This window comes from Mustelus asterias, chromosome 9 (assembly GCF_964213995.1).
Source record: "Mustelus asterias chromosome 9, sMusAst1.hap1.1, whole genome shotgun sequence".
In the NCBI taxonomy this organism is placed as follows: Eukaryota; Metazoa; Chordata; class Chondrichthyes; order Carcharhiniformes; family Triakidae; genus Mustelus; species Mustelus asterias.
In genome coordinates, this window is record NC_135809.1 from 11,289,378 (window position 1) to 11,305,295 (window position 15,918).

At 42.6% G+C, this 15,918-nt stretch overlaps 1 protein-coding gene across 1 annotated transcript in view; it reads left to right on the forward strand.

Moving 5' to 3' along the window:
* LOC144498494 (protein phosphatase 1H-like) overlaps positions 1 to 15,140 on the forward strand; it is a 65,306-nt gene extending 50,166 nt beyond the window's left edge. The window contains exons 7-9 of the mRNA XM_078219691.1: positions 378 to 485; positions 7,363 to 7,514; positions 13,689 to 15,140. Of these exons, the coding sequence (XP_078075817.1) occupies positions 378 to 485; positions 7,363 to 7,514; positions 13,689 to 13,836 (408 nt within the window). The 3' untranslated portion in view covers positions 13,837 to 15,140. The remainder of the gene's footprint in view (positions 1 to 377; positions 486 to 7,362; positions 7,515 to 13,688) is intronic.
* Positions 15,141 to 15,918: the final 778 nt, after the last annotated feature.

The following is a 15,918-nucleotide window of genomic DNA, read 5'->3' on the forward strand; positions in this document are numbered from 1 at the left end:
ACCAGAAAATGGCAGCTAGTGCTGTTAAAAGGGGGGCATTAATTCATGTTACTGATGCTGGCACCTTGTACTCAAAGGACCCTGGAGCTGCTGCACTGCACGTTTCTTACCGGGTCCAGGGTGGACCAATCTGGGTAAGGACAGTAAAGGGGTAGCGTGGCAATCCAACCGTCATTACCACTGCGTGCTTTTTGGGTTTTGTTGAAAATTAAACTGGCCAGGAGTGACAAGAGAGATCGAAATCAATGCACGTTTGGCGGCCTCTCTGAATTTTCCATCCTGCCCGCGACAGGCTTGCCATGGAAGGAACCAGAAAATCCCAGTACGTGTCTTTGTTGATGTATACACTGAAGTACAAGATGTGATTTATTTGACAGGCACGCGTGATGGCGACCATAGGTGTGACTCGAGGACTTGGAGATCACGATCTGAAGGTTCACGATTCCAATATCCACATAAAGCCCTTTCTCTCGTGCACTCCTGAGGTAAAGTAACCATTTTCAGTTCACTAAAAATGGAGAGCATGTGCATGTAGTCTCTGCCTGGCTTTTTGGCAGAATCTATCCCTGCTACCAACTGTTGATTATAAGGCTGTTGTAATTTGACATCAGGTCCTGGATGAGCCCAGCTTCCCTGCAGTTCAAACCAAACCATTCTCGTAGAATCTACAGTGCAGAAGGAGGCCATTTGGCCCTTTGAGCCTGCACCAACAACAATCCCACCCAGATCCCATCCCCGTACCTCCACATATTTACCCTTCTAAACCCCCTGACACTAAGGGGCAATTTAGCATGGCCAATCAACCTAACCCGCACATCTTTGGACTGTGGGAGGAAACCGGAGCACCTGGAGTAAACCCACACAGACATGGGGAGAATGTGCAAAGTCCACACAGACGGTCACCTGAGGCCAGAATTGAACCCAGGTCCCTGGCGCTGTGAGGCAGCAATGCTAACCCCTGTGCCACTGTGCTGCCATCTTAGTAAAATAAAATTATATGACCCCTGTAAAAACACGGATGATTTTGGACACTTTGACAGGGGTTGTGAGAAAGAGGGATTTTCCAATTCAGCACACAAAACATAAAACCACAGAGAAGTTACAGCACAAAAGAAGGCCATTTGGCCCATCTTGTCCATGCAGCCCGAGGACACCCAGGTGTCCTTTTTAATCTCGCCTTCCTGCTCCCGGTGCATACCGGTAGCTTACAGTACTTAAACCTGGAATCCCAGCCGAAGGATCCCATTCTTACTTTCCTCCATATAGTGGCATGGTGGCACAGTGGTTAGCACTGCTGCCTCACAGCGCCAGGGACCTGAATTCAATTCCAGCCTTGGGTCACTGTCTGTGTGGAATTTGCACATTCTCTTTGAAAAAGGGTCGTCTGGACTCGAAACGTCAGCTCTTTTCTCTCCTTACAGATGCTGCCAGACCTGCTGAGATTTTCCAACATTTTCTCTTTTGGTTGCACATATCTCCCCTTGTCTGCGTGGGTTTCCTCCGGGTGCTCCGGTTTCCTCCCACAGTCCAAAGATGTGCGGGTTAGGTTGATTGGCCATGTTAAATTGCCCCTTAGTGTCAGGGGTTTAGCAGGGTAATACGTGGGGTTATGGGGATAGGGCCTGGGTGGGATTGTGGTCAGTGCAGTCTCAATGGGCTGATTGGCCTCCTTCTGCACTGTAGGGATTCTATGATATACCCATGCACCAAATATCTCCCATTACCATTCTGTCACCACTCTTAAGTTGGCCTAATGATTGGGCCATCCCGCTCGATCGTTCGTAGGTTTGGTCAGTGAGCTTTGCGGCAGCTTGCAGACTGAGGGAGGCACGGGAGCCCCAACCAACGCCTATACTGAACCAGCCAGTGGGACACACCAATGAGGGCTTGACAGGGGAGGGGAAATGATCTTGTCGGGAAGGCGTGTGCTAACTGACACTGGGCTGCAGTATTTCTGTCAGACAAGAAAGAACACACGTGCCCCACACAAATAAATAGCGAAGCAGTGTTGGGACCCTTTTATGGAGCTGCCTCCAATGAAGGCCCACTCACAGCTTGGTACAAATGGATAGAATATACACAATGCATGTGTATTGGTCCTTCATAATTGAAATATTAAAAATTTAATTTAATTTTTTGATAATTATTTGTTCATGGGATATGGACTTAGCTGGCAAGGGCGGCATTTGTTGCCTATCCCAAATTGCCCTTTGGTAGCAGTTGAGAGTCAGCCACATTGCTATGGGTCTGGAGTCACATGTAGGCCAGACCGGGTAAGGATGGCAGATTTCCTTCACTAAAGGACATTAGTGAACCAGATGGGTTTTTTGAAATAATTGAAGATAGTTATCACGGTCGACATTACTGAGACGAGCTTTATATTGCAGATTTATTAATTAAGCTGTCATGGTGGGATTTGAAATCTTATCCCCGGAACATAGTGCCTCTGGATTGCTAGTCCAGTTGCATTACCACTATGCCATTGCCATGATACTGATTTGCACATTTAAGCAGTCTCTGAACTGAAATCGGCAGGCATGCAATGCATCCAATATGCAGGCCAATGTGAAACTTCATTGGATGGTTACTGGGCATCCAAGGGCAAACAAGGCAAATGTAATGTTGTCATTTATCTCAAGAGGCTTGGAATACAAAAGCAGGGATGTACTTCTGAGGCTTTATAAAGCACTGGTTAGGCCCCATTTGGAGTACTGTGAGCAATTTTGGGCCCCACACCTCAGGAAGGACATACTGGCACTGGAGCGGGTCCAGCGGAGATTCACACGGATGATCCCAGGAATGGTAGGCCTGACATACGATGAACGTCTGAGGATCGTGGGATTATATTCATTGGAGTTTAGGAGGTTGAGGGGAGATCTGATAGAAACTTACAAGATAATGAACGGCTTAGATAGGATGGACGTAGGGAAGTTGTTTCCATTAACAGGGGAGACTAGGACGCGGGGGCACAGCCTTAGAATAAAAGGGAGTCACTTTAGAACAGAGATGAGGAGAAATTTCTTCAGCCAGAGAGTGGTGGGTCTGTGGAATTCATTGCCACAGAGGGCTGTGGAGGCCGAGACGTTGAGCGTCTTCAAGACAGAAATTGATAAATTCTTGATTTCTCGAGGAATTAAGGGCTATGGGGAGAGAGCGGGTAAATGGAGTTGAAATCAACCATGATTGAATGGTGGAGTGGACTCGATGGGCCGAATGGCCTTACTTCCGCTCCTATGTCTTATGGTCTTATGGTCTTAAGGCAAATCCTCTCCTCAATGTCCTCAACCATTCCCCAGCCCCCTCCCTCACATCATCCTTTGCCAGTTGCCCATTCATTCCATGTTCCCTTTGAATGGAACTGTACACACGTGTGAATGTCAAGATCAGCCATGATTGTATTGAATGGCGGAGCAGGCTCGAAGGGCTGAATTGCTGGCTCCTGCTCCTAGTTCTTATGTTCTTAGCACTGTGCTGGACTCTGGGCTTAAATTCTGAAAATTCCTGTCTGCTATGGCATATTTGCTCAGAAAAGTCATTCAGCTCAATGCAAGCTTCTTTTTCCAAAAAACATTTGGTCCCAATATGAAACTGCACTATTTATGTACCTTAATTATTCATCTATACAACGAATTTCAACATGAATAATTGTGTTTCTCAGATGTAGAATAGGCATTTGGTCCAACTGTTTCATGCCACCACAAAAGCCTCCTTCCAACCCTATCTCATCCTAATTTCATATCGTTTTACTCCTTTCTCTCTCGTGTTTACCTAGCTTCTCCTTACTTGTCTCGATGCTGTTTGCCTGAACCATTCCGTGGTAACCTGATCCACATTTGAATGCAGACCTTTGTTTTTCCTCATTCTATCTCACCGGATACCATTTTGTGAGGCATTACTACTTTTAAAAAATTTTATTTGTGGGACATGGGCATCGCTGACTGGCCAGCATTTATTGCCCATCCCTAATTGTCCTTGAACTCAGTGGCTTGCTAGGTAGTTGAGAGTCAACCACATTGCTGTGGCTCTGGAGTCACATGTTGGCCAGACCAGATAAGGACGGCAGATTTCTTTCCCTCCCAGTGAACCAGATGGGTCTTTTTGATAATCAACAATGGCTTAAGAACATAAGAACTAGGAGCAGGAGTAGGCCATCTGGTCCCTCTAGCCTGCTCCGCCATTCAATAAGATCATGGCTGATCTTTTTGTGGACTCAGCTCCACTTACCGCCCGCTCACCATAACCTGTAATTCCTTTGCTGTCCAAAAATCTATCTATCTTTGTCTTATTAACATTCAATGAGGTAGCCTCAACTGCTTCACTGGGCAGGGAATTCCACAGATTCACAACCATTTGTGTGAAGAAGTTCCTCCTCAGCTCAGTCCTAAATCTGCTCCCCTTTATTTTGAGGCCATGACCCCTAGTTCTAGTTTCACCTGCCAGTGGAAACAACCTCCCTACTTCTATCTTATCTATACCCTTCATCATAATATATGTTTCTATAAAATCTCCCCTCATTCTTCTGAATTCCAGTGAGAATAGCCCCAAGCTACTCAGTCTCTCCTCATAAGCCAACCCTCTCAACTCCAGAATCAACCTAGTGAATCTCCTCTGCACCCCCTCCAGTGCCAGTATGTTCTTTCTCAAGTAAGGAGGCCAAAACCATGGTCAACAGTAGATTCTCGATTCCAGATACTTTTTATTGAATCGAAATTCCACTCTCTGCTGTGGCAGGGTTCAAACCCAGAACCCCAGAACATTAGTTGAGTTTCTGGATTAATCGTCTAGCGAAAATACCAGGAAGCCATCGCATCCCCCTTTATATTTATTCACTTAAGAGTTGTACCAGCTGAGAATATGATTCAGTGCGATGAGATGTATTAGCAGTCTGTAGAAGTAGACCAATGTGGTTGTGCTTTTACCTAGCAACTTCTTAATAGTTGACAATACAATCCTCCAGTTGACCAATGTACATGCTAAGCAATACGGTTCTGAATTAAGCATTTGATATTCTGCGTTGGATGCAAACTTAATACACATATTTTCATTGAATATTCCGTGCTCTTTTACAATGAATTTGTGTTCAGGGGAATGAATGCCGTAATTCAGCTCTGGCGAGTCTCACCTCCAACATCCCAGAGTTGTAAAGTCACTGATGACTGAAAGCATAAAAAATATTGAATGATTGATGCGAGTGGCCCCACGATTTCATAATATTTCATTTAGCTCTCCCGCATTCTGGCTTGTGCATAATCATCATGGAATTAGTATTGGCATTCACAGCGTGATGGACTAAGAGTCTACTTTTTCGAGATTGAACCTTGCACCCGGACAGTTTTATTTCTATCCACATGGTGCACATAAACCATTGCCTTAGTAGCTTTTTATGTGGGACCTACATTTCACTAAAGCGTCCCCTTGCATATGTTAATCAGTGCAAAGCAAGGCACTTCACAATTTTTTTTTGTGAGGGACAGACAGTTTTGAAGCAATCCATTTTGAGCTTGTCAGATGTTTAAACAGATGTTCATGACTGTACAGTTCTTTCAACCTTCTTTCACAGATGCAAATTTCTTGCACAGTCCATACGCCTGGGCCAGTAACTTCTGTGTATCGGTAATGAAGACTCTACCACCTAAAACAAAAATTTAACCAATCAGTTGTAATTGTGCATTGGGATTGTTGAATTCTGGTTGATTGGTGGGGTTAGTGCAGGTTGGATGCCAGGCCATCCCTGGGTTAGCCTGCACATGGTTGCACTTCAGTTTGGGGGCCAGCTGATTCACGGATAGCTGGCATTTGCCCTCCATTGAGTTGAAGGGCTGTTGGCGCTGGTTGCTCGCACACTGACTGCAGGTGGTTGGAGGCAATAATCCCAAATTGGCACCTGGTTGAGCCTTGCTTGACCTCACTCCATGGCGAACCATTTTGCTTTGCCACGCCATTGCTGTGTGTGATTGCGAAAATCCGGTGTTGACACTGGCTCAATTAAGTTTCAAGCTTATTCAAGCAGATGGTCCACCTTGAATGAAGTGGGCCTTAAGTACACAGAAACAATGTACAGATTTGTAACTAAACTGATTTTTATTTATGAGTGTCACAAGTAGGCTTACATTAACACTGCAATGAAGTTACTGTGAAAATCCCCTAGTCGCCAAATTCCGGCGCCTGTTCGGGTACACTGAAGGAGAATTTTGCATGGCCAATGCACCTAACCAGTCTTTTGGACTGTGGGAGGAAACCCACGCAGACACAGGGAGAACGTGCAGACTCCGCACGGACAGTAACCCAAACCGGGAATTGAAACCAGGTTGTCTGACGCTGTGAGGCGGCAGTGCTGCCTAACTGAGCCACCAAAAAAGAGACAGTATTAGATGTCTTCAAACTTTTAGTGTAAAAAGCTGTTAGTGCTGATTGCCACGCACATTGGTGCTTGCTCGCATTCGGGCAACCCTGAGTGAGTGAGTTCAAGTGAGGAATGAGTGTGGAATCAATAGATCTGCTGTGCTGCTTGCTTTTGCAAATACAATTACATTTTATTGCAAATTTTGCATTCTGCTGCACATAAATGCGGCAGAATGTGATGATTAACCATCGAGCATTTCAGGACTGTTTTAAATTCTGTCGGTAAAAACAGTGGCTTCCAATATACATCAGTGAGGCTTTTACATCTACTGTGACTTATATATGTATGTGCATTAGAGTAAGGTCAAGACTTCTGCACAAGGCTTTACAGCAGCTGGGTCACCTGTGCTCCGCATATTACAATTTCTCATCTTGCCTGCTCAGACTAATTCAATTCAAGAGTGTAAATCTGCAAATAAGAGTGTGGCCTACCCTGCATGGTTTATGACCTGTGCAGATGAGATGAGATAGAATGTCACAGTGTTGCCATGGGAACGTTAACTGCCTGATTTCCATATTGAATCCAGCAAAATTCTATTTACCTCAAAGAACGTTTGCTGCAAGTTGATGGAACCTAAATCAATGGCGCACCCTGAGGCCCATGGTCTAGGCCGCTAGTGACAGCTGACAACATTTGAGAGACAGAAATTAGAACACGGGGTGTTATTTTTTTTTTAAAAACAGCATTTTTATTTGGAATTCTTTCTGACACCAAGAGAAGAATGAAATGCAGTGTTCTACCACTGAAACTGTGCTTATAATGATTTGTTTAGGTAGACATTTCTTTTACTCTGTCATTTTTTGTTTTATGGTCATGGGAATCTTTAAAGGGGGCTTGTGAATAATTGATGGTGTTGCAGTGGGAAAATTTGTGTTCTGCGCAGGTATAAAAAAGACTGGGCTGCTTTTGAAAATTTTCTTTATTAAAAAAGGAAGCTCATTCGATTGATCTGTACACAGGTACGAGTTTATGACATCTCAGAACACGACCATGACACAAATGACGTCTTGGTTCTGGCCACCGATGGACTGTGGGACGTCCTGTCAAGTAAAGAGGTGGCTGAAGCCATAACAAGCTTTCTCTCCAACTGCGATCCTGATGATCCACGCAGGTTTGTGAAGGATTTTGATCAATTTTGAATGAACTCCCCTAGTTAATAATCCAGAAGGTGGGCACAGACCAGAGAGTCTGCAATGGAAATAAGTTTTACAGAAACACCAAAGTGATGAATTTTGATGGTGGAGTATTTGATATTGTTGTTGCTGTAATTCCTTATGACAAATGGAAGAACAGCATTGTGTCTGTGCTGGCTCTTTACTAGCTCAATCCAAATCTAATCCCAGTGCCCAAATCTAATCCCAGTGCCCACAGAGGGTGGTGAGTGTCTGGAACGAGCTGCCAGAGACAGTAGTAGAGGCGGGTACAATTTTGTATTTTAAAAAGCATTTAGACGGTTACATGGGTAAGATGGGTACAGAGGGATATGGGCCAAACACGGGCAATTAGACTAGCTTAGTGGTTTAAAAAAGAGGGGGCAGCATGAACATGTTTGATCGAAGGGCCTGCTTCCATGCTGTAAACCTCTATGACTCAATGACTATACTAACAGCTATTCCTAGCCCCTAAGCTTTGGAATTCCCTCCTTTAACTTCCCCTGCTGCCTACCACACTTAACTCCTCTAACATGCTCCTTAAAACCTGCCTCAAAAGATTTTAGTCATCTGTTCTATTAACTCTTGAATTCCCAATTGGATTAATTTGTGATCATCTTGTATTTATGACTGCTTGTTCTGGTCTTTCCTACAAGTGGAAAGATCTTCTCCTTGTCTGCGCTATCGAACCCTTTCACAATCTTCTATCAGTTCACCCTTCAGCCTTTGCTTTTCCAGTGACAAGAGCCCCAGCCTGTTCAGTTCTTCATTTTTTGATGGCTTTGGCCTCTTCCGTCCCGTTATCATCTTTGTGAATCTTTTCCCTATATCCATTTTGTAACATAATTTTCAAAAAATAGCTTGTCTTATCAAAATTTTAATCTATTTAAGGCAATGGCTTCTGCACATATGGCACCTGCCAGTGACATAGAATTGTTTGTGCAGCTCATAAAGGAAAAGGGAGAATCCATTGATCTCCACCCTCTGTACATTGCTCTGGGATTTCCTTGAGAGGACTAAGCAACATACTACCACCGACAAAAGGCTCAAGCATTGAAAGAAGGTGAAAATGATTGGTGTGAGGTGGGGGGGGGGGGGGGGGGGGAGCGTATTGGCACATCATATCTCACTTTCAGTCAGGTGGGCAACCACATGGAGGGACGTCTGAAGAACATTTTCAAGCCTGCAGCAATGGCTGGCTTTCTGCTGAATTATAGGCTCACGTTTCTGTGTGGGATCATAGAATCCCTACAGTGCAAAAGGAGGCCATTCGGCCCACCGAGCCTGCACCGACACCAATCCTTCCCAGGCCCTATCCTCGCAACCCCATGTATTTACCCTATTAATCCTCCTGACACTAAGGAGCAATTTAGCATGGCCCATCAACCTAACCCGCACAGCTTTGGACTGAGAGGGGAAACCAAAGCACCCGGAGGAAACCCACGCAGACACGGGGAGAATACAGTCACCCGAAGTCAGATTTGAATCCAGGTCCCTGGCACTCTGAGGCAGCTTTGCAAAGGACATTTGGGCACATGGCAAAGACTGGAATGTTTCCCAGTTTCACTCCTAAAGATCTGGCTCTGATTTTTCTGACTACGTCCTCTCGCCTCCCCAGTCAGTGAAAATAGTTTCTGCCTATCTACCTTTATATACCCATCCCTTTATATCTTGATAAATTTGATCAGATCAGATAAACTCTGAACCTTCTAAATTTCAGGGAATACAAGCTTAGTTGTGTAATCTCTATTAGTAATTTAACCCTTTCATTCTGTCCCTTTTCTTTGCACTCTCACATTTTACCATGTTTGTCTTGTGTTTAGCTGGGGTTATTTTAAAAGTTATTTGAAGTATTGCAGTACATGATTGAAAGCAGTCTAAAGTGAGAGCAGTGTTGAGTGACGTGTGAAACATCTGAATCATTGATCAATTCCCATCTTGCTTTTAATGGGTGCATGGAAAGCTATATATTTTTTGATGGAAAATGCAAGCGGTATTTCTAAGGTTACAAACATGGCACTCAACAGTTGTTTAAAATGAGGTCACAGTCATGGTTTGGATTGTTTTTCAGAGAGTTGGTACAGGTGCCATGAATCATGGATCGCTTTCTGAACTGTCAGACATTCTGATTTGTGATTAGTAAACCTTCCAAAATAACCCTCAAGATACATTTAAATTCAATACATTAGTGGGTCCAGTGTATCAGCACTAATACAGATTCTTTCTCTTTTGTTCAGAGTTCCTTTCCTGTCATGATATGCAATTATGGTGTTAAGACTGATTGTCAGAACATCTTCCTTTCCATTATGATGAGTGGAGAGGACATAGTTTCAAAGGACCAATGGCCTATTTCTGCTCTTTTTTTATTCATTCATGGGACATGGACGTTGCTTGCTGGGCCAGCACTTATTGCCCATCCCAAATTGCCCTTGAATGAGTGGCTTGCTGGGCCATTTCAGAGGGAAGTTAAGGGTCAACCACATTGCTGTGGGTCTAGAGTGATATGTAGACCAGACCAGATAAGGATGGCAGATTTCCTTCTCTAAAGGGCATTAGTGAACCAGATGGGTTTTTTCCGACAATAGACAGTGATTTCATGGACATCATTAGAATCTTAATATTTCAAATTCCACCATTTGCCATGGCAGGATTCGAACCCGGGTACCAGAACATTAGCTGAGTTTCTGGATTAATAGTCTAGCGATAATACCACTAGGCCATTGCACCCCCCCCCACGTCTTATGGTAACGTGATGACATTGGGGTGGCCAATGTCCCAGAGGCTTTATAGTTTCAGAACGATGCAACAGTGTAAGTTCTATCATAAATGAAAGCAGCGACATATTTACGGGCTGTTTTTGTATTTTAAGGGAAATAGATAATCGGATGGCATCAATCATGTGGCAATTATGCCTTCCATTTTTAACCATGATCACCATTTACCTGTAGTTTTTAAATTACAAGTATGGTCACAATCTGTGATTGTATTATACTGGGAAAAATTAACCTCAACCAACATAATTATGATTTATTTGTCTATGTAATAAAGTAGCAGATGGCCAGTGATAAATTATTGAAGGGTAAATTCTAGAGTTGCTTTAAGTGTCGGCTAGTCTTTGTGCCAAGTGTTATTATTATCATACGGTTATTTTTACCTGTATAATTAATCTGCGAATGGAGCAGTAATTGGGACTAGGAGGGAAAATATCCTAAAATGTGAAATAAATAAATAATGTTGGCATAAATTTAAGATGAAATTAGATATACCTGTTGCAAGAAGTGCAATAAATGCTCACTTTTCCTCCTGCCTCCTCAATAATCCACAATGAATGTGACTTTATCCAGGGTGAGTTTAGAGATGCCCTAACCTCAGAACTGGAAATGCGTGGCTGGAGTTCACGCTATGTTGCACATTTCTTTAGTACAATGTGCCTGAAATCCGACAAACAAGTGCAAAAGATAAAGGGCAAGATTTTCCCGGAAATTGACAAAGGCTGATGTTGGGTGGGAAAAGCAGCATTGAAGCCACCGACAGCGATGGCAGATTTCTCCACCATTCACCCCGAGACTTTGAAAAAAAGTCTTCACCACATATTAGCCACTGATTTGTCCACCCTGCCTGCAATTTAGACACTCAAGGAAAGGGATTCTGTTCTTAAAGGCCGCCCCAGCACAGAGAGAGCAAAGGAGTTCACCCTGGAACCACCCCCATCCTTGCAGCCTCCCTAGCACTGCACCCTGGCATTGGCCCCAGCATGGGCAGTGCGGGGGTCAGTGCCAGGGGCAGCATCGAGGCATGACCCTCTTTTTTCCCCATCCCCGAACGTGCCACTCACTGAGCTCCCCAAGACATCTGCTTGCCAAGTGCATGCCTGTTGGGGGAGGGAATGATTCAGGTGTAGGAGCCTGATATGTTAATAGATTCAAATCATGTGTCCGTAAATGCACTTATGGTGATCACGGATAATTGCGTCATGCATTTACAATTATGTAAAATGCAACTTTGCTGTTCTCGCAATATTTTCCTCTCTCGTCAACAAACCCAGCCGATGTGATCGGGAGCACAAAATCCCAGTCCAAGGAACTTCCAATGTATATTACTTCCAGCACCAGTTGAGTTTGCATTGGTGATAAAGCATCATGAGGGAAGGTGGCCATGCCCATAGAATCCTACAGTGCAAAAGGAGGCCATTCGGCCCATCAAGTCTGCACCGACCACAATCCCAACTAGGCCCCATCCCTATAACCCCATACATTTGCCCTAGCTAGTCCCCCTGACACTTAGGGGCAATTTAGCATGGCCAATCCATCTAACCGGCACATCTTTGGACTGTGGGAGGAAACCGGAGCACCCGGAGGAAACCCACGCAGACATGGGGAGAACGTGCAGACTTCTCACAGACAGTGACCCAAGCTGGGAATCGAACCCGGGTCCCTGGCATTGTGAGGCAGCAGTGCTAACCACTGTGCCACCATGCAGCCCATGAAACTGTACTGATCAGAATTACATATTTCTGCTAATGTGGACCTTCAAGGAAACTCTAAACTTGATCTTTTTTGGGCACAAGGGAGATTTAAGCACTTAAAAGAGGCACATTTTGCAGATTTTACGTATATAATTAATTTACTGACTAAATGACCACAATATTTAAAAATGTTTATTTTTGTGATTTGCAGCTAATTGGCAATTATATTACTAAAAGTGCATCAGATTATCACTCTTAAATATATCAAGAAATAGTCTTAGTGGACAATGCGTTTTGTAAACTTAGTTCTAAAGCACTACACAACTGCATTGGCACATGGCAGATTTTAGATTTGGTGATGTGCAAATGAGTTTGAACCAAAGCTTAAGCGGAAGAAACACTTCTTGGCCAACGCAATTTTAAGCGCAGTTGCATCTTGGATTGCCAATTGTATGTAAAGCAGCAACACTTGTCCAGAATTAAATCCATGGGGGCGATTTTCCCAGAAAAAAACAAAGTGCCCAACAGATGGGAAAACGAGAGGTTTTCCCACCCGTTTTTTGGGCGTACTTAGTTGTACTTAGGCGAGGCCTAATCCCACCTCAGTGGCTGGCATCAGCACGCTGAGTGGGCCACTGCACATATGCCGATCTGTCAGCAGGGAGTTGCCAAGAAAAAAAACTGTTGATATTGTTAATATTGGTAAAAGTATTGGGGTTTTGACCAATATTTATTGTTGAATCAAAATCCCAAAAACAGATGATATGGTTATTATCACATTGCTGTTTTGTGGGAGTTTGCTGTGTACAAATTCTTTGTAAAGTGTTTGAGACATAGAACAAAGAACAATACAGCACAGGAACAGGCCCTTCGGCCCTCCAAGCCCGCGCCGCTCCCCGGTCCAGGATTGAATCCTGAATCCAGGATCCCCGCCCAATTTTCCAGCCTATCTACATACCAATATCCTATCCACCGAGCTGTCCCTCACAGCTACGATGCTTTGTTCATTACAACCTATTAACTCACCCCCACCCCCCCATTCCAGACCATGTGATCTCCAGGGAGAGGCGAAAACCCAGAGTGAAAAACCCCAGGGCCAATATGGGGAAAAAAAATCTGGGAAATTCCTCTCCGACCCCCTGAGGCGATCGAAACGAGTCCAGGAGATCACACTGGCCCTTGAAATGAGAAACTTTCCTGAGGTTGTGAAAGCTGCGATACAGATGCAAGTCTTTCTCTACCATTGAATGAAAAACAGCACTGAGACTAGGATAAAGAGTGGATTTTGTAAGCAATATCACCCACGCTACTTTTGAATCCCCTGTATTAGCTAAAATCCCTTTTAGATAAGTCAATGGCTGGAATTCTCTGGTCTCACACTGCTGCCCCTGGCCATCGCTGCTAGCGAGAACGAAGAATTTAGCACTCAGCCAAATCTCCATTCACTGCAACAGGACAGAAGAATCTCAGCCATGGGCGAGGTCAGAGAATCCGGCCCAAAGTCTATTCTAATGGATCAATTAAATCTTGAGAAAATTGAATGGACAATATGTGGTGGTCACCACAGACACACAACTTTCTATTCTATAGATTTACTGGGTGAATATTCCACTGCTAAAACAATTGTTTGTAGAGTTGTATACTTCCCAATTTACTTAATTCTTCACAGATACACATTGGCAGCTCAGGACCTGGTGATGAGGGCCAGAGGTGTTCTGAAGGACCGAGGATGGAGGATATCAAATGACAGGCTTGGCTCAGGTGATGACATCTCCATGTACATCATTCCCCTCCTGCATGGAAATAAGCTGACATGATAATGACAGCATCATGCCAAATTGGCTTAATGGATATTTGTTGCTGGTCCCATAACTATACTGAAAGGAGGAAGATTTCCTTTGTTTTGTTACTTGTAGTAAAGATCATTAATGCCATTTCACTACAAATAAAAAAACACGAGGAAATCTTTCCCCTGTGGTGACCAGACAATGAGAGGGAGAAGTCCTGGAACTGATTCAAACAAGTGTTATGAAAAGAAGGGAGTTTAATAAAACTGTATATTGACAAATTTCGCTTTCAGTTCGAGTTTCACAATCCTTAAGTTCTACTTCTGTTGTTATTGTTGATGTAATTTTTTTCCTGCAATCAAATAAATATATCCTGTATAAATCAAAAAGGATGTATATTTATCGAAATATTTAGAGTCTTTAAATATTAAGTCTTTGCGTTATAACTTATAAGGTATCAAAATTTTGATGTATATTTTCCAAGTGCTGTAATGCTAGTGGGGCAGGGAGAAATTATTTGTGCTGTGTTACCGAGTTCTTCATATAATCAACATGGCAGTCTTCTAGCAGAATTATACTGTAATAATGTAGTAAATATTGTTTCAATTTTTTATGGCATTGTTTAAAGATGAAGTCCGTTGGTCACTGAAGTTCATTTAAAAATGATACAAGGCACCAACTGTTGTATATATTGGCGACTGCAGGGCAAGATAAGTGAATCTGCTGGTTATTTTTGTAAAATGATTTTCTTTGGCTATTGAGTAGACACTGACCAAGATTACTTACAGGCTTTCATTAGTCTGTCTCTGTCATGTTCAACGTATATTGCACTCAACTTGAAGAATGATTTCACTGCACTGTTCTGTCCTTTGGTTTCTTCCGCTGATAACTATACGCTTGGCAAGTGTCAAAATACTGCCAAAATTATACACCGCCCAAGCCAATCTCACAAAGAAGCAGCGTTAATAGACAAAAGTATTCTACGAGAGTGATATTCATCTCATTGAAGTATTTGAAGTTTGATCTGTGCTACACTGAAATATTTCATAGATGCCAAGGAAAAATAAACTGTTGAAAGATTTTTTTAAATGTTTACTTCATTTCTGTAAGACTGAAATGTGAAACATATTTTTATTCCAAAGCGATGTTACATTTAGGCACTTTTGAAATTTTATTTCAGTGTTTGGAGTCTCAAAAGTACTGTATAAGAAGGCTGGATTGAAAATGTGAATAACTGATGTAGTGTTGTATTTGACTGTTAATGAAGGTGGCTTGTAAAGGGAAGGTAATGTTGCACTGTACAGTAATTAAATTTGCTTAATGTTTAAACAGTTTATTCAGTTATCTCTCTCATAGTTATCTCTATAATCTCAAATCACACTTGGCAATGGACATTTTTTTAATCTTTCTACTTTGCAAATCATCACTTTACCTACATTCTGCATTTCATATAAAAATTTGTTGATGAGGAACATGACAAATACAATTTTTAAATGAAGGTTAACATATGCATTAGACAAACCAGTTTTTTTTTAAACTACAAGTATTTGTTTTTAATTTTACACGTCAGTAATAAACAAACCCATGCTAAACGTAATACCCAGTTTTTCCAACATCTAACAATGTGGCTCATTGCCACACAGAAATAAACCCTTCACCGTGCCAGTTTACATTTTAATTTGTAACAATTTTCAGTGTCTGCAAGTTAGACTCTTAAATTCCAGTCAGCGATGTGCTGCATTTGTGATTTGGAATCCAAAAGGTTAAATGACTTTTTTAATATATATTGCCATGCAGTCCTATGTTATTCCAAATGTTTAATCACTCTGTTTCATGCTAAAGTGTGAACAAATGACATTTTATACCCTCAAGGCTAGGCTTCACTTTGAACGTCTTGAAGTGTATATACAAAAGTCAAAACTATGTTACCAAAATATGATGGCACATCCTGACTGTAAAGGGGCTTAATTAACTTTCTTTTGAATGTAATCCAATTATTAAATATTCATCCAGGCATGCTTTAGGAAGCCATCCATAGCATTTTCTAATGGTTAGTTCAGGGTTGTTATTGAATGTATGTTAAATACATCTCTCTGACCTTGCAGGCTACAT